The sequence below is a fragment of the Anopheles coluzzii genome, chromosome 3 (genome assembly GCF_943734685.1).
Source record: "Anopheles coluzzii chromosome 3, AcolN3, whole genome shotgun sequence".
NCBI lineage: Eukaryota > Metazoa > Arthropoda > Insecta > Diptera > Culicidae > Anopheles > Anopheles coluzzii.
In genome coordinates, this window is record NC_064671.1 from 51,987,369 (window position 1) to 52,011,033 (window position 23,665).

At 44.7% G+C, this 23,665-nt stretch overlaps 1 protein-coding gene across 1 annotated transcript; it reads left to right on the plus strand.

Annotated features, from left to right (window-relative positions):
- The first annotated feature begins 1,670 nt into the window (after nt 1-1,670).
- LOC125907482 (uncharacterized) lies at nt 1,671-2,839 on the plus strand. The gene has a single exon (XM_049610109.1). The coding sequence runs from the start codon at nt 1,764-1,766 to the stop codon at nt 2,673-2,675; it is 912 nt and encodes a 303-aa protein (XP_049466066.1). The 5' UTR covers nt 1,671-1,763; the 3' UTR covers nt 2,676-2,839.
- Nucleotides 2,840-23,665: the final 20,826 nt, after the last annotated feature.

A 23,665-nucleotide genomic window follows, 5' to 3' on the forward strand; every position in this document is an offset into this window, starting at 1 on the left:
TATACCCGCTTTATCCAACCGCCACAATGACAACGCTACCGCTGAGTATTTAAGCTGCTATTATCAAAACGTTAGAGGTTTGCGTACTAAAACAAAAGAATTTCACTTAGCTGTATCGGAGGCTGACTTCGATCTCATTGCCCTCACGGAAACTTGGCTTGTTGACAACATTCCATCTGCTCTTCTCTTCAACAACAACTTCTCTGTTTACCGCTGTGATCGCTCTCTCAGCGGCTCTAGCTCTCGCGGTGGTGGTGTTTTGCTAGCCGTTTCTAACGCTTACGAGTCGATAGAATTACCTTCCCGTGATCGTTCTCTCGAGTATATTTGTGTGCGCGTCGCCTGCAATAACGCACATCTGTACGTCATGGTAGTATACATTCCACCGCAGCTTAGCTCCGAGATATCGACTCTTCGCTCTCTACATGATTGTATCAGCGGCTTCACTCTCACACTGAAGCCTTCGGATCTGCTGTTTGTTATTGGGGATTTCAATCAGCCTAGCATAAGCTGGTCCACAGCTGATCCTTCGTCCTCGCCAGCATACTCATCAATCACGCACTATGAACCAACTGCGCGCTCACTGGCCAACAACACCGTTGTGGATGGATTTAAATTTAACGGATTAGTGCAACTTAATCACATCAATAATTCGCACGGACGCATGCTTGACCTGCTCTACGCTAACAATGCTGCAGCTAAATCGTGTTCGCCTGTCTTTCCAAGTGTTGTTCCGCTTGTACCTCTTGACTCCTACCATCCGGCGTTTGATTTCAATATACGTATTAACTCGTCGACCCGACGCAATTCGACGACTCGACAAAACTCGACGACAACCGCATTTTATCGTTATAACTTTGCTAAAGCTGACTATGTGAAACTGAACGACATGATATCAATGTTTAACAATAGCTTTCACTGTTCCAATTTTGTTTCACTTGACGAAGCAGTATGTTCATTCTCGTCCTTCATGGTGCAAGCCTTTATTGTATGCGTCCCAGTTCAGCGTCCTAAACCTAACCCCCCCTGGGCGGACCGCACACTCAAACGACTCAAACGTGTAAAAAGAGCTGCTTATCGTCACTACCAAACGCGTCGCTGCCAAAGATCTCGCTCGATCTACTTTGACACGCACTCTTTATACTGCAGCTATAACAGGTTTCGATATCGCAGATATTTGAGTAAAATTCAACGTAACCTCTGCAGGTGGCCTGACTCGTTTTGGCGCTTCTACAACAGCAAAACAAAATCCACGCATACACCGAAATCCATTATGTACAAAGGAGCAACAAGTGCCAACACTAATGAAATGTGCAATCTCTTCGCGGATCGCTTCGCAGGTTGCTTTTCACCGGCCATGAATGATACCGATACCATTGATGCTGCTCTCGTCAACACTCCGGCTGGCGCAATTAACATGAGCACTCCTTTCATCGACAGTGAGATCGTTTTATCTGCCCTAGCGCAACTAAAGCCTTTCTTCGCTCCTGGACCCGACGGAATTCCTTCTACCGTACTGAAACGCTGTCAAACGACAGTAGCACCTATCCTTGCAAAATTGTTCAATGCATCGCTAGCCAATGGCTACTTTCCCAAAACATGGAGGAAATCTTGGATGGTTCCTATTTACAAAAAGGACGACAGGACAGATGCCATCAACTACCGGGGTATTACAGCTTTGTGTGCCATTTCCAAGGTGTTCGAACTAGTGATATACAAAAATCTGCTACATGCATGCCGCAGCTACCTAAGCCCGTATCAACATGGATTCGTGCCAAAAAAGTCAACTACCACGAACCTGGTTGAATTTGTATCGGGTGATCAACGATGTTACCCTCGCTTTACCTCCCGACAGTATCAGTCTGATTGCCGACGATGCAAAAATTTTTGCGCCTATTCACAACACAGGTGATTGTATATTGCTGCAAGACTGCATCGAAATTTTCTGTTCGTGGTGCAAGCGTAATGGACAGACTATCTGCATCGAGAAATGCTACTGTGTGTCTTTTAGTCGATGCAGGAGCCCAGTCACTGCAATTAATCGACAAAATCATGCCAAAGACCTGGGCGTTCTGCTTGACTCTAGTTTGAACTTTAAACAGCATATTGATGACGTTATAGCCAGAGGAAATCAATTACTTGGCGTGGTTATCCGGACAACTAATGAATTCCGCAACCCCATGTGCATCAAAGCTGTCGACAACTGTATCGTTCGTTCGGTTCTGGAATATTCGTGCGTAGTCTGGAGCCCAACTACCGCTTCTTCAATTGCTCGACTTGAGGCGATTCAACGTAAGCTCACGCGATATGCCCTACGCCTACTTCCCTGGCAGGATCGCAATAATCTTCCTCCGTATGCTGCGCGGTGCCGTCTTCTAGGCCTTGAACCTCTTTCGCTTAGAAGACGCAATGCACAGTGTTCTTTCATCGCTGGATTGCTAAATGGCTCTATCGACTCATCGCCTTTGTTGCATCGAGTCGATATCTATGCACCATCCCGAACACTTAGGTCTAGAGAAACTCTACAGCTCGCTCAACCCCGTTCCAGCGCTGGTCGGTCTGACCCTATGTTCCGCATGTCGGCTGTCTTCAACACTGTCTCGGATTGCTTCGACTTCGACATCTCAACTCAGTGCTTCAAGGAACGTCTCCGGCTTTTGCCATGGCCGCAGTGAATTGCGCTGCAAATCATGCTTTGTTATGTTTTTTTTTTAATGAACTGTTACATCTTAATTAGGCCATAGGTTGAAGATTAATAAATAAATAATAATAGTTGTCTCAAACATTTCCTACGCAATGCTTCTGGAACGACCAATCGCTCTCTAAATAAGATGCATTCTCTAAGCGTGCTTAATGCTTCGCTTCGTGCCTGGAAGCTTCTCAACATTATTTCGTTTGATTTTCTCTGAGTGTTGTTTACCAACAGCGGTTCTAGTTTGACAGCTGCGTTGTGGTGAAGTGAGAGAGAGGGACAGGTAGCACAGGCGAAGCAAACACGGGCGAAATAGAGAGAGTAGGAATGGTTCATCCCGAAGGAGCTTCGCGTGCAACGGATGAACCTGCGCAAATTAAATGGAATGACCGTAATCGGGTTTGCGTGAAGTTTTAAAACGGGCACGAAGACGAAAATCGACCTCTTTCTACCATCGCGCCAAGAGAAGAAAGTTCTGTGAATTTTTTAATACAGTTTAAGTGAATTAAGAAAACTGAAGTTTCAACTTAAAATTCGCGAAAGAAAGAGCTTTGTTGCAGGATGCAACAATTTAAAAAATTCACTACTTACGTTTCACGAGTCCTGGTAAGACGCGAACCCGCAGCGCCTTAGCGAAACCGCAATATCAGTGACGTGAAGCAAGAAGGAAACCTCACGGCTTGGAAAATGGAGGATAAGCAGTGTGGTGTGTGCAATGGTGCAAGTACGGAAAATGCAGTAGATTGCGATCGATGCGAAGGAATGTTTCATCTTGCGTGCGTGAACGAAGATGAAACCGTGTACAGTAGGGATTGGACATGCCATCTGTGCACTCCTGAAACACCGCCCCCCGCTTCATCTACCCTTCATCGTGCGACGCTCGTAGTAGCGACCCAACCAGCCCAGGATGTGGATGCGAACATAGTGAATCTGGAACCATCCACCAAAGCAAGATCGACGGAAGTGATCACGCCCGTATCGAATCCTCCGAATGATCCATTAAAAGCAAAACCCACTCAAACTGCTGATTTTCCATTGGACAATCTTAGCAGAACCTTCCAACGTTTCTTGGAAGAAGCACGCGAGCCACGCAGGCAAAAGCCTGACGTGATACAACGGCTCGAATCCGTGCTAAACACCTTTGTTCAACGGATGAATCAAGAACAAAATCCGTAAGGATCACGCCGGGACAATCTCGGATCTACGGCGTCATGTTCGAGTGATACAACCGACGTTCGCCGGTAACCCAGAAGAGTTCGAAAACGCGTTTTATGAGATGACGGAACTATGTGGTTTCTCTGACGGAGAAAATATTATAAGGCTGCAACAAGCATTAAAAGGAGAAGCGTTTAAAACAGTCCCGGGGAGACTCAGGAAAGCAGCTAACCTCAAAGAAGTTATGCAAGAGCTCAAATCATCGTTCGGACGTCCAGAAGTCGTTGTGAAAACGTTGTTGAGCCAGATTCGACGACAGGTACATACCTCCGAGAGCAGAAAAGTTGGAGACGCTTGTGCAGTTCGCCGTATCCGTGGACGAAATGTGTGCTGCTGTGAGAAACAACGGGGTCGAGGAGCGTTATGATGGACCCGTGTTGGATGAGCTCGTTGGTCGTCTCCCTCCGATGATTAAGCTGATGTGGGGCATACACAGTCTTACGTTGTCAAAGGTCAACCTGGCTGCATTCGGAAAGTGGATGCAAACCATTAAGCATGCAGCCCAAGCGGTAACGAGCCCAGCAAATCTTATCGAACCACGATGCAGTAAGTATTTGCACATGCATACTATTAATCCCTCCTCGCAGAACTCCACAGAAGCCGTTTGTGCGTGCGATAACGGCTGCGCTCGCTTATACGAATGTGACGGATACTAGCAGAAAAGTGTAGCAGATCGCTGGGACATCATTAAGCGGAACTACTTGTGTAAATGTTGTTTGAAAAAACATCGTGCGCCCTGTAAAGAGACGAGAGTATGCGGCAAAGACGGATGTACTGTAAAACACCACCCGTCACTACACAATTCGGCAGGTAAGGGAAGACACGAAGCAAATTTCTCTCACTCTACAGCCACCGACGAGAACATACTATTGCGATACGTGCCAGTTGAGCTGCAGGCTGTAGGAAAGACGATCAGAACAGTTGCTTTTCTCGACGAAGGAGCGTCAGTATCGCTAATCGAACATTCGCTAGTTGACGAGCTGGAACTTGAAGGGACAAACCGACCTCTTTGTTTGAAATGGACTGGAGGACAACATCGCACTGAACGAGATTCAAAACAGGTGAGCGTAAATATAGTAGGAATATCCAGTGGTGCTCAGATCTTTGAAGCCTCTAATGTACGAACGGTGAAAAGTCTTGGGTTGCCCTCGCAACGCGTTAAAATGGATCGTTTACGAACAAAAAATCAGCATTTAGCATCCATTCCATTAGCACCATACGCTTCTGTACCTCCACGCATTCTCATAGGAATGAATAACTATCATCTCACTGTTCCATTAAAGACAATAGAAGGAAAAACAAATGAACCCGTCGCAACAAAGACGAGGCTAGGATGGGTAGTTTCGGGTTGCGATTCGTCGTCAACGTCTAACAACAGCAACATTTTGGAATTTCATCGAGCACATATTTGTGATTGTGCAGAAATAGAAACCAAAATTGATCAAGCTCTAAAAGGTAGTTTTGCGCTCGAAGAACCCACATGTAAAGGTGGCATAAACACTCTTTCAAATGATGAGGAACGGGCGAGTGTATTGCTGCGTAAACACACCGCACTACAAGGTGAGAGGTATGTCACTGGATTGTTGTGGCGCTATGATGACGTAAAACTGCCAAACAATCGAGCAATGGCTCTCAAACGCTTGGAATGTTTAGAACGCCGCATGGCAGAAGAAGAGCACCTTCGAGAAATGATGGACCGAGTGCTGAAAGACCATGTTGAAAAGGGATATATTAGAAAATTATCAAATGAAGAGCATAAATTTAAGCATCCTAGAAAGTGGTATCTACCAATCTTTCCTGTATTTAACCCCAATAAACCAAATAAGGTTAGAGTAGTATGGGATGCAGCTGCAACAGTGAACGGAATTTCGCTTAATTCCATGTTATTGACTGGGCCAGACCTTCTTTCACCACTGCCGACTGTCCTAAGTCGGTTTAGAGAATATCGTGTTGCTATTGCCGCTGACATTCAAGAAATGTACCATCAGATCATGATTAAAGAAGAGGATCTGATTAGCCAAAGATTCCTATGGCGAACTGACCGGTCGCAAATTGAGCCCGATGAATATGTGATGCTGAGGATGACCTTTGGGTCAGCCTGTTCACCAACTTCCGCCCAATTTGTAAAGAATGTAAACGCGGACCGTTTCGCGGCCCGCTATCCTCTAGCCGTCGAATGTATTAAGCGTCATCACTACGTCGACGATATGCTTGCCAGTATAGAGAGTGTGACCGAGGCCACGAAGCTAGCACAAGATGTGAAATTTATTCACTCACAAGGAGGATTCAAGCTTCACAATTGGATGTCAAATTATGGCCAAGTATTAGATGGCGTTGGTAGTAGCAACAGTCGGGAGAAGGATATGAACCTCGATCCAACAGCTTGTACAGTATCGGACATAAAGATAGAACCCTGGTGTTTTCAACGCAGCATGCACCTGTTGGGACAGGTTTATGTGTGGTTTGTGTGTTTGTGTGTGTGTGTGTGTGTGTGTGTGTGTGTATGTGTGTGTATGTGTGTGAACATGTGTGTGTGTGTGCATGTGTGTGTGTGTGTATGTATGTTTGAATGTGTATTGGTGTGTGTGTTTGTTTCACAAGTATGTCGTTGCGTATAGATTTGTTAGTAGTTATTCTGTGTTTTGGGTAAGGTTTTTGATGTAATAAGCAGAACCACCGCCCTCGCGATCAGTGTTTTTTCGATCTATTAACAACTTTACGGTCTTCTTTCGCCGTGGTCTTCTGAGGACGTCCGGTTCACTTGCGCGTTTCGGTTGTCCAAGCGCGTTTCAGTTGTCCAAGCGCGTTTTGGTTGTCCAAACACATTTCGGATGTCCGAAGCGCGTTTGCGACAAAAGTGCGCGATCGTTCCATTACAAACTCGATCGTTTTGCGCTTAATGCCAGCAGCCGCCATTCGCTTTATTATATGGCGCTGATCATCGGTACAATGTTTACCTCGACCCATTGTTACTAACATTGCTTGCTTGGACCGTCAAGAACGCGCTGGTTAAAAAGTTGGACACGGCTGATCCCGTGCTCAGCCTGCGTTCTGCTTCTACACGTGATGAATTACATCGTTGTAGAGCAGCAAAAAAAGCGTATTGATAAAAACTATCAATGAGTAAGCGAGTGAGTGTCTACCCATTTAAATCGAGAACCGAATACTGCCGCGCTCATGAAACAAAACGCCCATTGAAAAGAACAACAGCGCGCCAGCTCAATGCACGCACAAAGTTTAACATGCGCACACAACGTTAAACGCAGAGATGCACGCAGGCATTTCTATGGCGTGTACTGGAGAAACACCTGTAAGGGAATGCCGAGTTCATTGCTGTTGTGCGCGTGTCCATTTCACATCGCTGCGCATGCACATTCATCAACCATCACACCTGCGGTTTCTTCCGAGGAACAAGCGCTGCTGTCGATGCAAACTTTAGCTTTTATCCAAGTGCAAACGCACGCTGTCTCACATGATAACACACACCCTCTTTCTACTACACACACACACACACACACACACACACACACACACACACAAACACACACACACACACACACACACACACACACACACACACACACACACACACACACACACACACACACACACACACACACACACACACACACACACACACACACACACACACACACACACACACACACACACACACACACACACACACACACACACACACACACACACACACACACACACACACACACACACACACACACACACACACACACACACACACACACACACACACACACACACACACACACACACACACACACACACACACACACACACACACACACACACACACACACACACACACACACACACACACACACACACACACACACACACACACACATACTCACACACATACTCACACACACACACATACACACACACACATACACACACACACATACACACACACAAACACAAGTAACGTGGTAAAACAAGTGTAAGGTGCGTTGAAAACACCAGGGTTCTATCTTTATGTCCGATACTGTACCCAGAAGGTCTTGAGAATGTGGTGGAACCCAAACGAAGATACGTTCCAATTCAAAGTGGCGTTAAAGGATGTAGATGTTCTACAAGGGATCGTGATACCAACCAAACGCCAAGTACTGAGCACGCTTATGACAATCTACGATCCGTTAGGCTTGATAGCAGGCTTTTTACTGTTCCTCAAAGTCTTATTGCAAGAAGTTTGGCGTTCTGGAATTGGGTGGGACGATCAAATACCCAATTCTCTGCAAGACAAATGGAAGGAGTGGTTAACTTGCATACCCCATCTGCAATCTATCAAGATTCCGCGATGTTACCGCACGTCCATCAGCTTAGAGACCTGCACGACACAGCTTCATATTTTTGTAGACGCGTACCGAAGATCAACGGGAAGTTGTGTTGATCGGCGCAAAAACTCGAGTAGCTCCGTTAAAATATACATCGATTCCCCGATTAGAGCTGTAAGCTGCAGTATTGGGAGTCAGACTGATGACAGGTATTCATCAATCACACCGGATAAAGATCCATAGACGCTTCTTGTGGACCGATTCAAAAGACGTTTTGTGTTGGCTCAAATCGGATCATCGAAATTATAGCGTCTACGTAGCTCATTGAGTAGGCGAAATATTAGAAAACTCGTCAGTAAAGGAATGGCAGTGGGTGCCGACTAAAAACAACGTAGCCGACGAAGGTACAAAATGGTCCAACCTTAACCGACACTGCACGACCGGAATGTGGTTTAAAGGACCAGCGTTCCTACAGCAACCGGAAAACGAGTGGCAAGTGCAAAGCTTCAGGCCTTCAACTACTGAGGAAGAGTTACGCCAGACGGTTTCATATCATCGTGAATTCTTCTTCTTCTTCTTCTTCTATGGCTCAACAACCGTTGTCGGTCAAGGCCTGCCTGTACCCACTTGTGGGCTTGGCTTTCAGTGACTAATTGGTTCCCCCCCCCCATAGCAGGATAGTCAGTCCTACGTATGGCGGCACGGTCTATTTTGGGGATTGAACCCATGACGGGCATGTTGTTAAGTCGTACGAGTTGACGACTGTACTGTATAGACCGGCATCATCGTGAATTATCCCCAGTAATTATCTTTGACAGATTTTCTGATTGGAAACGCCTGCATCGAGCCATCGCCTACATGTGGAGGTACATCAATAATTCTCGTCTGCCAAAAATGTCTCGATATTTTGGACCCCTTACGCACCTCGACCTACAACAAGCTGAGTAATCGATCATCAAGGAAGCGCAACGATTAGAGTTTCCAGAAGAATATCAGCTGCTTCTGCATGACAAATCAGGTACAAAGGGATCTAAAATGATTAACAAGAAAAGTTCTCTTTATAGACGTAGTGCATACATGGACGAGTACGAGGAAGAATCGATGCTTGTCGTTACGCAAGCCATGACATGAAGAGGCCAATTATTCATCCCAAAAAATCCTGGCTCACCGATCTGATTGTAACGGAGTACCACTGGAAATATAAACATCAAAATCATCAAACCGTAATGAATGAAGTGCAGCAAAAGTTCGATATTCCTGGCCTACGAAGCGCGTGCCACAGAGTGCGAAACAATTGCTTTAGATGTAGCCTTCGTAAAGCTTACCCTTAACCTCCAGTGATGAATGAGCTGCCGTTAGCTCGAGTGTCACCGTACGCCAGACCGTTCTCCTACACAGGGATAGATTACTTCGGACCTTTTTTGGTCGCTGTTGGACAGAGACAGGAAAAGCGCTGGGGTGTGCTGTTCACGTGTCTAACAATACGGGCCATACACATAGAGGTGGCTCACAGCTTGAACACCAGCGCTTGCATCATCGCTATTCGCAATTTTATCGATGATAGATGAAATGTACCTCCCCGATACGACGTGGATATTCAACCCCCCCGGAGCACCACATTTCGGTGGTGCATGGGAGAGATTAATCGAATCAGTTTAACGCACCCTCTCCGGCATGCAATTTACCAAAACACCGACAGATACCGTTTTCGCCAATTGGTTAATTGAAGTAGAAAACATTATCAACTCTCGCTCACTAACATATGTATCGGTTGATAGTGAGGAAGAAGCCGTGTTAACGCCAAACCATTTTCTCTTGGGTTCATCTTCTGGAATAAAACCATTAACATCTCTTGATGATTCTTCCGCAGCCCTCAGGAACAACTGGAAGACGTCACAACTGTACGCAGATCAATTTTGGAAAAAATGGTTAGCTTCTTATCTGCCTACGCTCACCCGTCGCAGCAAATGGTTTGAGACCCAGCCGCCATTGCAATAAGGAGACCTCGTGCTGATTGTCGATGACGCCCTACCAAGAGGATGCTGACCTAAGGGAAGAATCATACAGCTCGTACCTTCGAAGGACGGAACCACTCGGCTTGTGCACGTACAGCTTGCGAACAAAAAGATTATAGAGCGACCGGTAGTAAAAATCGCTGTAATAAACGTAGAACCGCACGAAAGAGTTTAACGCAGTCAAACACCGGGGCCAGTGTTATTTACCAACAGCGATTCTAGTTTGACAGCTGCGTTGTGGTGAAGTGAGAGAGAGGGACAGGTAGCACAGGCGAAGCAAACACGGGCGAAATAGAGAGAGTAGGAATGGTTCATCCCGAAGGAGCTTCGCGTGCAACGGATGAACCTGCGCAAATTAAGTGGAATGACCGCAATCGGGTTTGCGTGAAGTTTTAAAACGGGCACGAAGACGAAAATCGACCTCTTTCTACCATCGCGCCAAGAGCAGAAAGTTCAGTGAATTTTTTAATACAGTTTAAGTGAATTAAGAAAACTGAAGTTTCAACTTAAAATTCGCGAAAGAAAGAGCTTTGTTGCTGGACGCAACACTGAGGCCAACCCTCCTGAATGTACTTTGATACTGTTTTCAACGTAGGATCTCTTTTAGTTGCTTCCCTAACATCGCGTATGTTAGCGGCATTGCTTTAGTTACGTTATCTATAATAGCATTCATATCATTGTCTAATTCGATGCTCGCTATAACATACGGCCTCAGCACAATTTTTCGATCGAAAAAATTCGATAGGCGCTCACGTAAAACTGACAGTATAACTATTTTTTTTATACCCCTACATGAAGTTGGCCCCCCAGGTAAATAATTTTTAAAATAATTTTTTATCACTCAAAACATTGAAAAAGAACCAAAACATTTACCAACTTGCTTTTAAATAACGTTTTTCAAAAACATCAACCTTGATTTATGGCATTTTTCTGATATTCGATAATTTCCGCAGCTCAATGTGTCGCGTATTATTCCCCATACAAAGCGGAACGATCGAATTTTTGTTGCATAGTTCATTTTGCTCGTGAGTGTCATGATATACCAGTTTTCAAAAAGACCAGTAAAATGAACACCTTGGCGGCGAAATGAGTGTCAAATGACACCAAAATGACAGCCGGATCGATAGAAATTTTTCGATCGAAAAATGGTGCTGAAGCCGATAATCTTCTTCTGGGTGCTCGTGTTCTTCTATCAGTCGGGACAATATATCAGCGTTACCAAATTTGTCTGTTGGTTCGTACTCAATTTTAAAATCATAGAGCAGCAACGTTAAAGCTCAACGCTGGAGCCTATTTGCTGTGTAAATGGGTATACCTGTGCGTGCACCGAAAATTCTTGACAGCGGAGCAGGATCCGTTTGTAACATGAATCTACGCCCATAAATGATGCGGTGGAAGTTTGTAACAGCAAATATCACGGCTAAACCCTCGCGATCTGGCTGACTGTAGTTCATTTCTGCTTTTGTCAATGTTCTTGCTGCGTGCTGTACTACTTTCAAGGTTCCATCCTCCATGCGATGGCTAATCGTCGCTCCGACACATACAGAAGAAGCATCAGCAGCTACTATAATTTCTTTACTGGGGTCGTAATGTGTCAAAAGTAGATCCGATTTTAAAATTCGTTTGAACATTTGAAAAGCATTTTGACATTCAGGAGTCCACTGAAAAGACCCTTACTTTTTCAACAACTCATACAAGGAATACCGCAGATTGCGCATGTGTAGTACAAATCGACCGTAAAAATTGATTGCTCCTAAGAAGGATCGCACCTCAGATAGTTGCTTTGGAGCCGGCATCTTGAGTATTGCCTGAACCTTAGTAGGGTCTGGTCGCAAACCGTTACGATCCAATATATGTCCTAAATACTTTATCTCCTTTTTCATAAACATACATTTCTCTTGTCTAAACGTCTAATTTGACCCATGTTCACGCAGTCTGGTAAACACTGCTCGCAGATTTTGTCTGTGTGTGGTTTCATCAACTCCACCTACTACGATATTATCCAAATATGCGGCCACATCATTCCATCCCGACAACATAGTGTCCATGAGTTGCTGGAAGGCCTCTGGTGCAGATTTTATATCCGGTGGAAGGCGATTGTATAATATAAACCCTTATGGGTATTCACGGTAAGGAGCTCGCGGCAATTTTCCTCTACCTTTACTTGGAGAAAATCGTCTAATAGGTCTATCTGACTAAAAATTTTCGACTGTCCTAATGCGGTAAAAATGTCTTCAGGGCGCGGAATCGGATACTGATGGGGTTGCAACGCATCGTTCACCCCCGTAGAATAGTCTCCACAGATGCGTATTGACCCTTTGGCCTTGCGCACTACCACAATAGGCGCGGCCCATGACGAATAATCTACGGGGTGATAATTCCCTCTCGCTCCAGCCGATCCAGATCTCCATTAACAGCTGCCATCATAGCGTACGCCACTGGTCTCTTAGGACGAAAAACTGGAATCGCGCCTTCTTTTAGGACCAACTGGATTCTTCCTTTCTTACAACATCCTGGTTCATCTAAAAATAGATCTTCAAAATCTTTAAAATAGTTAGAACTCATGCTCACCAAAGACAGTTGGTTGCAAACAGTTGCCAGCGGTACGTTCCAGAGGTTGAAAATGTCCATCGCATCTCTTCCAAAAAGTGAGAGGTTCTCCGAGGCAACTCGTATCACACAATCTTTGCGTTGTTGGGCTGGTTTAATTTCAGCAGTAAACTCCCCAAGTAGATACAGCTGCTCTCCCGATGCCGTTCTTGCCGTTATCGTTGATGGTTTCAACACTGGTTCCGCCATCTGTTGCCACAATCTCGATGAAACGATGGTTATGTCTGCGCCGGTATCCACCATCATTCTCATCCTAGTTTGATTTATCAACACATCGATGTTTCTTCCTCGCCCGCTTCCAACTTCCATAATCGTAACGCTTCTGATCGCACTTTTTCTTCTGTTCGCGTTCCAACGAAATGCCGAGCTACAGTAGCCTTCTTTGTGTCCCATAGTGTTGCAAATGGAGCATTTATAATTTATAAGATTGCACTTTATTGCATGACGGTCGCCTCCACACAGCCAGCAGCTTCTAGCGCGGCCATACTGATAATTTGGCTGTTGTGTGTGTTGAATATTCTCGTAACCATTTTGTCTTCTACCATATTGTCGATCATTGCTCTTTACTACTGCTAACATATTTTCTATGGGTATTTTTTCTATCATTGCGCTATCCATTTTCAAATTTAGTACACGTTGGCACTCTTCCGTTAAATCTTCAAGGCGTACCTCCGGCCGGTTTTCTATTAGTGAAAGAAGTCAAGTACGAATCTCTTCGTCGCTCCGTAACCAGCGCACGAAGATGAGACACTTCAGTTGGTCTTTGCTTATTTTGGCAACCTCAAAGTCCAAACACGCTCTGTTCACCCGGCAAGCAAAGGACAGATAATCCTCACTATATGCTTTAGTGGTATTCAAACACTTATAACGTCTTCTTAAAACGGACTCTTTGCTACCAAAAAGAGCTGTGAGTTTCTTTACGGTTTCGTCGAACGTGTAATCGCGAGCATGTTTTGGCAAAATAAAATTTGGCGTATCTGTTGTACTCGCTACTGCCCAACTTCCGAATTAATAGCCGCACTTTTGCTGCATCATCGAGCTTCGACGCGTCCTTAGCGAATAAATCTTCGCATGAGAAAACCAATTCGCGAAGGTAGCCTTTTCCTCTTCATCGAAGCGAAACTCCTTTCAATGACCACTAAGCGAACTTAGAATTTGCTCGTGGTTTGGGGCTGGTGTTGATACAAGCGGTGGTTGTGAAACATTACCTTCACAATGAATTAAAAGTAATTTGTTCACTTGTGTTTGGAGTTGCAGCACGATTTGCATTACATCCGACGCTCCCGGCGTAGGTTGATGACCCGACGTTCCTGCGATTTGCGATGGCGGTACACCATTCTCGGCTGCTGGCATCTGAAATGGCGGCATCGCTGGCACTGGAGCAGGATTTGCCAATCCTGTAGGCAAAGCGTGTTGAAACCATTGCTGCGACCGCGAAATAAATATGACGCGCACTACGTAACTTCGGGTTTCAAATGTTGCTTTTGACGGATACAAAACAACGCGATTACTTTAAAACTCGTCGCCAGTTGTTATGTCTACGTTCTCAACTTGACGGTAAACAAAACATATACAGTCTCAGGTGATAAAACTTATATCTATTACAAAAAAACTTATATTCTACAAAGCTTAGACGGAGACCCGCTCATGTCTATCTCTCGGCTCGGCTCGTGGGGGAGTGACCTCTTCGTGCTTACTTCGTCTCTAGGCGAAGAAATCTGAGAGAAAGGAGGCCCATGTAGCATCTGCATCTGTAAGGCCGGCTACACGAGGGCACTCCCCAACACGTGTAATGAGCAGAACTTCGTCTAGTTGAGAAAAAAGCGATCGATTGTAGACTGGTGCAGGTGCGGAGATGAAGCGTGGTGGTTTTGGGGCGGTCCGGAAGCAAGTGTTGAGTTCGGTGCCTCCAAGGTATCATTCACCGGGGGGTGATACTGTTGTGATAATAGCTGGTATCGCGAAAGAATTGGTTTAAAATTAACAGTCGTTAAAAATTAACCAGAGTCGTTAAAAATTGCTAGAATTTGGCATCGCGAACGCATTGAGTTCATTTGTTAATTTTAACGACTGGTCCTATGCCGTCGTTAAACAAACGACTGTCAAGAGCGTATGCGATACAAATTAACAGTCGTTTAATTATACTGCTCGAATTTTTTCCCCGTGTTTGCCTATATGCGATATCGAGCAGTCGTTAACTGTTTTGACGGTCGTTTATTTTAACAGGAATGAACAACAAATGAACTCGGTTAAACCAAAATGAACTTTAAACGACTGTTAAAAAGAGTTCATTTATTCGCGATGCCGGCTAATGTTGGTTCAGGACCAGGTGGAGTAGACGTGCATACGGCTAAACGGTGAGTCGTTGTTGGTGTGCGTGTGGTGTAGCATTGATCTGTACTAGTTGCTGGTGTGCGTATTGTAAAGCGGTTTCGGATAGCTATAGGAGATGCGGTTTGGTGGTCATGTTGACGGAATGGAAAAAAAACTCACGTACACCGATACCGACGGGCCAAGTGGATGGTGTGTGTGCCGCATCTCGAAGGATAGCCGGGACTCTCACTTTGAATGAAAGCCAATTCATGCTGTCTCACTAACCCCTCTTCTCAGCAGGTAATATGCTATAACGTCCTCGGTGGCTAAGCGACGCTTTACAGAAACAAGCACTTTTTCCACAGTGACGGCTAGTGATGAGTCAAGTAGCACTTTTCACTGTGTGGTTCTGTGGTACCACGCACAGTCTGCTGTGCTGTGTGTGCGTGGTACCACACTTAATGCGTGGTCGCACAGTAACTGTGTTCCTGCAAAGTTTTTGTGCGCGCACACAGCTACTGTGCGACCGCACAGTTACTGTGTTATCGCACAGTTACTGTGTTACCTCACAGTTACTGTGTTGCCGCACAGTTACTGTGTTACCGCACAGTTTTTGTGCGCGCACATAGTAACTGTAAAGCGCACAGTTTCTGTGTTACCGCACAGGTACTGTGTTATCGCACAGTTACTGTGTTGCCGCGCAGTTTTTGTGCGCGCACATAGTAACTGTAAAGCGCACAGTTTCTGTGTTACCGCACAGTTACTGTGTTGCCGCGCAATTTTTGTGCGTGCACATAGCAACTGTGCAGCGCACAGTTTCTGTGTTACCGTACAGTTACTGTGTGTGTTATCGTATATGTAGTGTGCTCTCACAGTTACTGTACTAACGCACAGTTTTAGTGCTAAAGTTTATTTTAATGTTCTAGTGATTTTTTTTTACTTTTGACTCAACAACCGTTGTCGGTCAAGACCTGCCTGTACCACTTGCGGGGTTGGCTTTCAGTGACTTTTGGATTATACCCCATAGCAGGATAGTCAGTCCTACGTATGGCGGCACGGTCTATTTGGGGGCTCATGGGCTTGAACCCATGATGAGCATGTTGTTAAGTCGTACGAGTTGATGACTGTACCATGAGACCGGCTTAGGGATTTAGGGGCTCTTTTTATTTATGTGGTTTTTTATGTAAATAATACTTATCAAATCATGTTGAATGCTGTAACAAAGTGATTGTTTCTAAGAGTTTTTAGAACAAAAGTCCATTTTTTGCAAATTATTTTCTTTCGGATTTTCCAGATGTTTTTTTTTTTTTTCATTATTTCATTCCAGACAAGCTTTTTCATTTCATTTCTAATCGTTCATATTGCATTGAGATTCGCCAATCATTATTTCTGATCAATAAACTCTGGTTCTACCTAAAAAACTATAAATTACCTTAATTCCTTATTTACAAATTGAAATTCCTTAATTTACTATTCTATTCTAATTCTAAATTCCTTTATTACTATTCTATTCTATTTGGTATTCCTTAATTTACAAATTGTAATTCCCATAGATTCCTTGTTCCTAATCCACCAACAGAACCTGCAGATTATAGGGGTTTTCAGTGGTTCTCATAGTTCTGGGTCCTTTTTTGACTCTTTCATATGGGAAGTGAACTTTATATGAAGGGAATGGGACTCTATGACACCTTTTTTGGATAGGCTCGTAGCAACTTCCTGATAGATTTGTCCAAAAAGTTTGCTATAGAGTCCCATTACTTTCACATTAATTTGTATTCCCATAGGAAAGAGTCAATAAAGTGTATCACAACCATGGAAACCCCTGAAAACCCCTTAATACCTTTTGTTCAGGCTTAGGCACGGAAGCCCTGCCAGTTGATTCGTGTTTAACGAAACACGAAGATCATTCGTTGAGTTCGGAGCGTTCGGGCACGATCGATTAGTTTATAAGTATAAGTGAATTGCGTGAAATAAACTCTCTTCTAATTTGCGATAGTGCAATACAAGGAACAACACCCGGTAATTATAAAACGCTAGAAAAAGTTACACCGAAACGCGAAAGAACATTATCCGAAATCGTAAGATTGATCATTGGTGCCGTGACCAGGATAACGACGGATTCTGGTTTAAATAATATTACGGACTCTCGAGATATTTGTGATTATTGTGCGTGTAACTTTGCTTTAGTCGCAACACCCTCGACCGAGCTCACTGTGTTCGCAAAATTTAGCGTCATCCTAAAACCGAAATATGGCAACCCAACAACGCATCCTATCGTCCAGAAGGACAGCGTTGCTAGCGATGTTACCGGATTACGAAAAGTTTCTCATAGACTTTTACTCAGAACGGGATGCAATGCAGATCGACCCTCTCATTGCAAAAATCGAACAGCTTTCCATCGACTTGGAAACTGTGCAATGCCAATTAGAAGACGCAGCAGTCACACACGACGAAATTGTGCATAATGCCGTTGTACGCGGTGACTACGATGACCGTTTGATACGCATAGAAGCCGTGTTAAAATCGAACAAAATGCATCTGCCGCGAAATGAAAGCGCAGGCATAATTTCTTTGGCAGGGACAAAACAGCCCACCATCGCGCTTCCCGGGTTAGCTTGTGGTTACAGTCGTGTAAACAATACTGCGGCGACACCTAGCGGAAAGCAAATGTCCTACCAGCATAAAAAAGCTAAACCTTTACGAGAAGCTAATTCTCCGGCTACGACTTACGCACACACACGCACATGCCCTATATGCTATTCGCAACAATCTATAGCGAAATGCCCGCAATTCATGCTCATGAATTCGGATGAACGATATCAGAACGCAAATACACTCAAGCTTTGCCTAAATTGCTTGCACGACAATCACCACACGCGTGATTGCTCGTCGCAACACAAGTGTAAGCACTGTAGTTCAGCACACCACACACTGATACACACACCGCACTACACCAGCACGTTTGCCACTGCACCGAAGCCAGCTGCGCCAAATGCTCCTGCGTGTAATACACAAAACACCGACACATTTTCCACTGCACCGACGCCAGCTGCGCAAAATGTTCCCGCGTGTTACACACATAAAATCGGTGCATTTTCCACTGCAACCAAGCCAGCTGCGCAAAATGCTCCGGTAACACACACACACACACAACACTGACGATCACACGGCAAGCACTCAAACAAACAGCGATGCAGCACTGAGACAAACTTCTGAGAAAGTTCTGTCTCAAACTGCGGTTATTCATGCTAGCGATGCACATGCATTATACATTATACTGCATCCTACAAGCGTACAGTTAGATGGTGTAACTCAGCTTATTCCAATCAGCGATCGATTCGCTTATACATCAAATACAAAACATAATTCGATCGACATCACTCTGATTGGTGCGGATCAATTTTCCATCCCGGTGCAAAACACGGTGCTTGCGAAGTTTGCGTCCAAAGCCACCCACTACGAACTGGATGTTGATGTTTTGATGATCCCCAAATTGTTCGAAATCTTTTACATGCCATCGGTAGCATGCATGGCATCACGAGATGAATTCACCGAGCGATTCTGTAAAGAAGAAGAAGCACAAGTTAATGATAGATATTCACTCAAAGTACGAAAGCATGAAAAGTTTCACGAAGTGACAAAACACCAAGCTGTACACTTACCTATTGAACTACATTTAGATAAAAAGTATGACGTATCCAATTTACTTAATGTGCTCGCCGCTTTATATGCTGAACAGATCGAGACAAGCTCGGCGCGAAAGTTTTTACCATACGAGGGGCACATTTCGCACCAGCGATCGTGGAAGCATTTATCCTGCGCGTATTATCCTGCAAATTTCGTTTCTCACGGTATGTCAGCAGAATTCCTGAAAAGTAAGCTGCGGAGCTTCGGTCCGGATTGGTTTTGTCTACCCGTTTCCCTCTGGCCCAACTCTAACCCTGAACCAACCGAAGAAACGAAACTTGAGATTCGTATGGTGAGTGCTACCGTAATGATAACGCCTACTAATTTTCCTTTGTTTACGTGTTACAGCTACAAGCGATTGTCGCGTATCGTTGCATACTGCATTCGCTGCGCACGTAACACTAAGGAAAGGTCACACACTCAACGAACAGCAGCACACCACCACGCACCTTTAATCATCACTACCGAGCGCATGAAAACTGCAAACACTGTGCTACACCATACAGCGCAGCTGGATGCATTTTCAATGGATCTCGGGCAGCCCGAAAAAGGCAACGTGGTGACGAAACAAACACCCTGGCGAACACTAGCTTCACTCCTAGACCCTCTAGGTATCATTCGAGTAGGAGAAATATTACGGCATACTCAGCTGCCCTACCATGCAAAGCATCCTGTCCTGCCTCCTAAAATGCAGTCGTTTACGCACATGATCGACAAGTGCCGTTACACGGAGCTTCATCAGCAAGAAGGAAGATCATTGCTCTCGACGGTACGGGATGAGCATTGGCTGTTAGATGGAAGGCTAATTTTGTATTGGTCAGATGAGATAAGTTTTTGTCGATGCACACGACAGCAACCGACAGTTTAACAACTACAACTTTTATCACTACCACGATTGACTGCGCGACGCGGTTTACTAGCACACAACGCGAGCTTCATGAGCTAGTTAATCTGTTCCGCGGCGAACAACTATACTTATTCGTTACAGATTGCAACCGAATTTGCACTTGGCACTTTCCTCTACACACACCACCACCCTCTTGCGGATTGTGGAAGGCAGCAGCGAAGACCGTCAAGCGATAACTACCTACACTGCAGCTTTCACCTGCACTACCGGTCTAAACTTAATCGAGGCAGCGACGCGTTCGCGTCCTCTTCTATCGATTCCTGATGACCCTATCGATTAGTCGTCACTTACCCCAGCGCATTTCCTAGTCGGCACATAGGTTCAGCATTTGTCGACGGCTTGCCTACAAGAAGTACAACGCGTTTATTCTATGGCGATAATGAACAACAACAGTTTAGCTTACCTGGCAGACAGATTATCCCGAAGATCGGTTTGCTCCTTTGCAACACCACACGGCATGCGCAAACCGAAGACAACAAGCTGGCACGGGTAGTAAAGCTGAAAATAACGAAAGGTATCGTAACTTGCCCCCCTCATAAGAATTTGTATCTTACCTGCACCTGAACGCGAAGGCACATACGTTTAACTTCCGTTATCTTTATTTGTTATTGTTTTGATTATTGACTTGCGTCAAGGGGGGGAGGATGTTCAGGCTTAGGCACGGAAGCCCTGCCAGTTGATTCGTGTTTAACGAAACACGAAGATCATTCGTTGAGTTCGGAGCGTTCGGGCACGATCGATTAGTTTATAAGTATAAGTGAATTGCGTGAAATAAACTCTCTTCTAATTGTACAATACAAGGAACAACACCCGGTAATTATAAAACGCTAGAAAAAGTTACACCGAAACGCGAAAGAACATTATCCGAAATCGTAAGATTGATCACCTTTTCTAGATTATTCGTCTTTTAAGTTATACTTTATGAACTAGATTTTGCTTACTTTGTTAGCAGACAATCTGTTTTGCTTCGCTGTTTCTATGTCTCCCGCCTTCGAAAACACGCGCTCACAAGGTACTGACGAGGCCGGTATACAAAGTGTTTGTAACATTATTTTATAAATATTTGAGAAGTTATTTTTTTGGAGCTTCCACCATTCTAGTAGATCGTCTTAACGGTGTAGCAACGGTATAATTATCTAATTATCTAGTAATCTGGCTTAGTAATTATTATCAAATTCTTTTTTGCTACTTGTTCGCCGATGGAGGACTAGTTGTGAATCCGAATTTTCATCGAATTCGTTCCATATACTGTCTACAGGTTCATCCCGGTTTGAAGATTCATTGACTTGTATTACTTCTTCTATGTCATATTCACATTCTTCTACATTATCCATTTAAGATATCAAGCTGCAGCATTTTTCCTCAAATTTTACATCATTTTCATACCCTTTTTTCTTAAATCTAGGGTCTAAAATAGTGGAATGCGCAATTATTTCCTTACTTAAATAACGAAATTTTCTACCTAAATTATCAAGCAAATTATGTACAACGATTACTACTTCTGGGCATAAATTCAAATTACTAAAACTTCTTATCTTACAAAGTAACAGACGTTTAATTACACTAACTTTCGATAATGTAATGTTTTTTTTTCTGCCGAAATTTCTTGTGTGATGCAATGGAACACTTTCAGTACACTCGCTGCATCTGTCATTATCACCCAATCGTTTTCTTCTATTGGGTTAGTTACTCCTAAGAGTGCAAGAGAAGAAATAATCGGTTCCTTGTTTTCGTTGAACCTTTCCAGCATAAACAAAGTAGAATTCCACCTTGTTGAAACATCAGGAATAAGTTTTTGTTCTTTATGGTGGAGGTTTTTTTGTAGCTCGCCTAGTTTTGCTGTGGCGATCGAGCTTCTTTTATAATAAACTACTATTTTCTTCACTCTCTCCACTGTATCACTAATAACGACATTGATAGAATTTTGTACAACAACTCCAGATAACATGACTGCATTTTTCATATTGGCAGCATTGTTTGTAACTACACATACCACTTTACTTTTTATGTTAAATGTTTCTTGGACAACAGTTAGCCATTTAGCAATATTTTCCGATTTGTGTCTACCTGTAATATTTCCACACTCTAAAAGCTGGGATTTTAATAGTCCACTTTTCTCATCGATGTAGCGAGCTGTTGCTGCCATGAAGCTATCGTTATTGATTCCTGTCCAACCATCTGAAGTTAAGGCAACAGCTTTGGCTTCGGTAAGATTGTTCTTTACCTTTTCTAAAAGGTCCTGATAACTTGCATCTAGCATAGCATTGCTCAGAATTTTTCGTGCCGGAAGATTGTAGCTAGGACATGTGGCGACCACGTTATGACCTCACCACTAGTGATGCGCAAAACGGCTCTGAAGCCGGAGCCGGCTCCGACCGGCTCCAGACAATTTCGGAGCCGGCTCCGGAGCCGGCTCAGCACTCACGGCTCCGGAGCCGGCTCCACTCCGACGGCTCCGGAGCCGGCTCCGCACCCACGACTCCTGAGCCGGCTCCGCCACGGCTCCGGAGCCGGTTCTATCACAAAGGACCAAAATAACTTTTTCAATGAAGTTTCAATCGAGAAAATCCGTAAATAGCGGAGTAGGTCATGTTTAAAAGAATTTATCAAAGAAAAACATCGATGACTTTTGAATATTGTTACGAAAGGCGAGACTAACGAATGCTACACAACGTCATGCATGTCAATACTGCAATCACATCGTGTATTGGTTTCCACACGTGCGAGAAGATATATTCGTTTTTTTTATTACGCTATCATACAATGATGTCTCTATTCAACCGTTAGTTCAGAGCCGTTGGTCTGGAGCCGTTGATTCGTCGCCGGCCCCGGAACGGTGGGCCTGAAGCTGGCTCCGAAGCCATTGGAATGGAGCCGTGAGTGCAGAGCCGTTAGTCCGGAGCCGACTACGGAGCCGTTGGTGCGGAGCCGGCTCCGGAGCCGTCGGAGCAGAGCCGGCTCCGGGAAAAAGCGGAGCCGGCTCCGGAGCCGTTAGTCCGGAGCCGGCTCAGGAGCCGTTGGTGCGCTCCGAAACGCCCATCACTACTCACCACAGTCTGGAGCTGACGTCAACTGTCAATTCAAAATATCGGGCACCCTGATTCGAGCACCTGTTACCAACTTAGACAAAACTATTTCCCGTAAGAAAGATTATAAAAAGCCGTCGTTCCCACCACGCGCTCTCTTCTCTTTTCGTTCTCATCCGCTCCTGGACGTGCTCCCGTAACTGCGTAACGCCCCGCTGCGCAAATTCGAGCAGTTTCCTGCGCAGGAAACCCGCCCGCTGCGCAAATTCGAGCAGTTTCCTGCCCGCTGCGCAAAGCGACGGAAGAAATCATGGCGTTCGGAGAATTTTATCATGCCATCTTTTTCCCTCCAACGGCAAATTTGTCAAGCAGCTCGTCGAGCTACCCGCCCCTGGCTCCACCTCGTACCCCTCGCCTGAGCGCACTGTCGAAGGTTTGAATGTGTTGGTGCGTCAGACGGCCAATCGCTGTCAGCCGTCGTCCGTGCTTTTTCCCTCCATAGCGCTATCTCTTTCTCGCGTGTGGACAATGCTCATGAGTTGCTGTAGCGCTTAAAAAACCGTTTACACACATTGCTGCGATGCATTTGAATTTTCACAAATCAAACAAAAAAAGCGCAATGAGTTCAATTGCTGCAATGTAAAAATGACTAAGGAATCGCTAGCTAACGCTGGAGGGTTTGCTGTGCAACGCGCTGAATCCTAATTCGCAGTAACACGTTCATCCCGACCCTGATTTTCATCAACTTTCCTTTCCACCAGCACCTAGAACGCAGGCTGGAAAGTTTGTAGAGACCGTGAACGGTTCGCGAGATTTAGAGACAGGGAACGGTTCTGGAACTTTCGTTAGGAACAAGGATGAGAACATTTCTTCTCTTTCACGCGAGG

Excerpts from the sequence above, each read along its gene's own strand:
- LOC125907482 (XM_049610109.1), top strand. The coding sequence starts at position 1,764 with ATGGATTCGTGCCAAAAAAGTCAACTACCACGAACCTGGTTGAATTTG.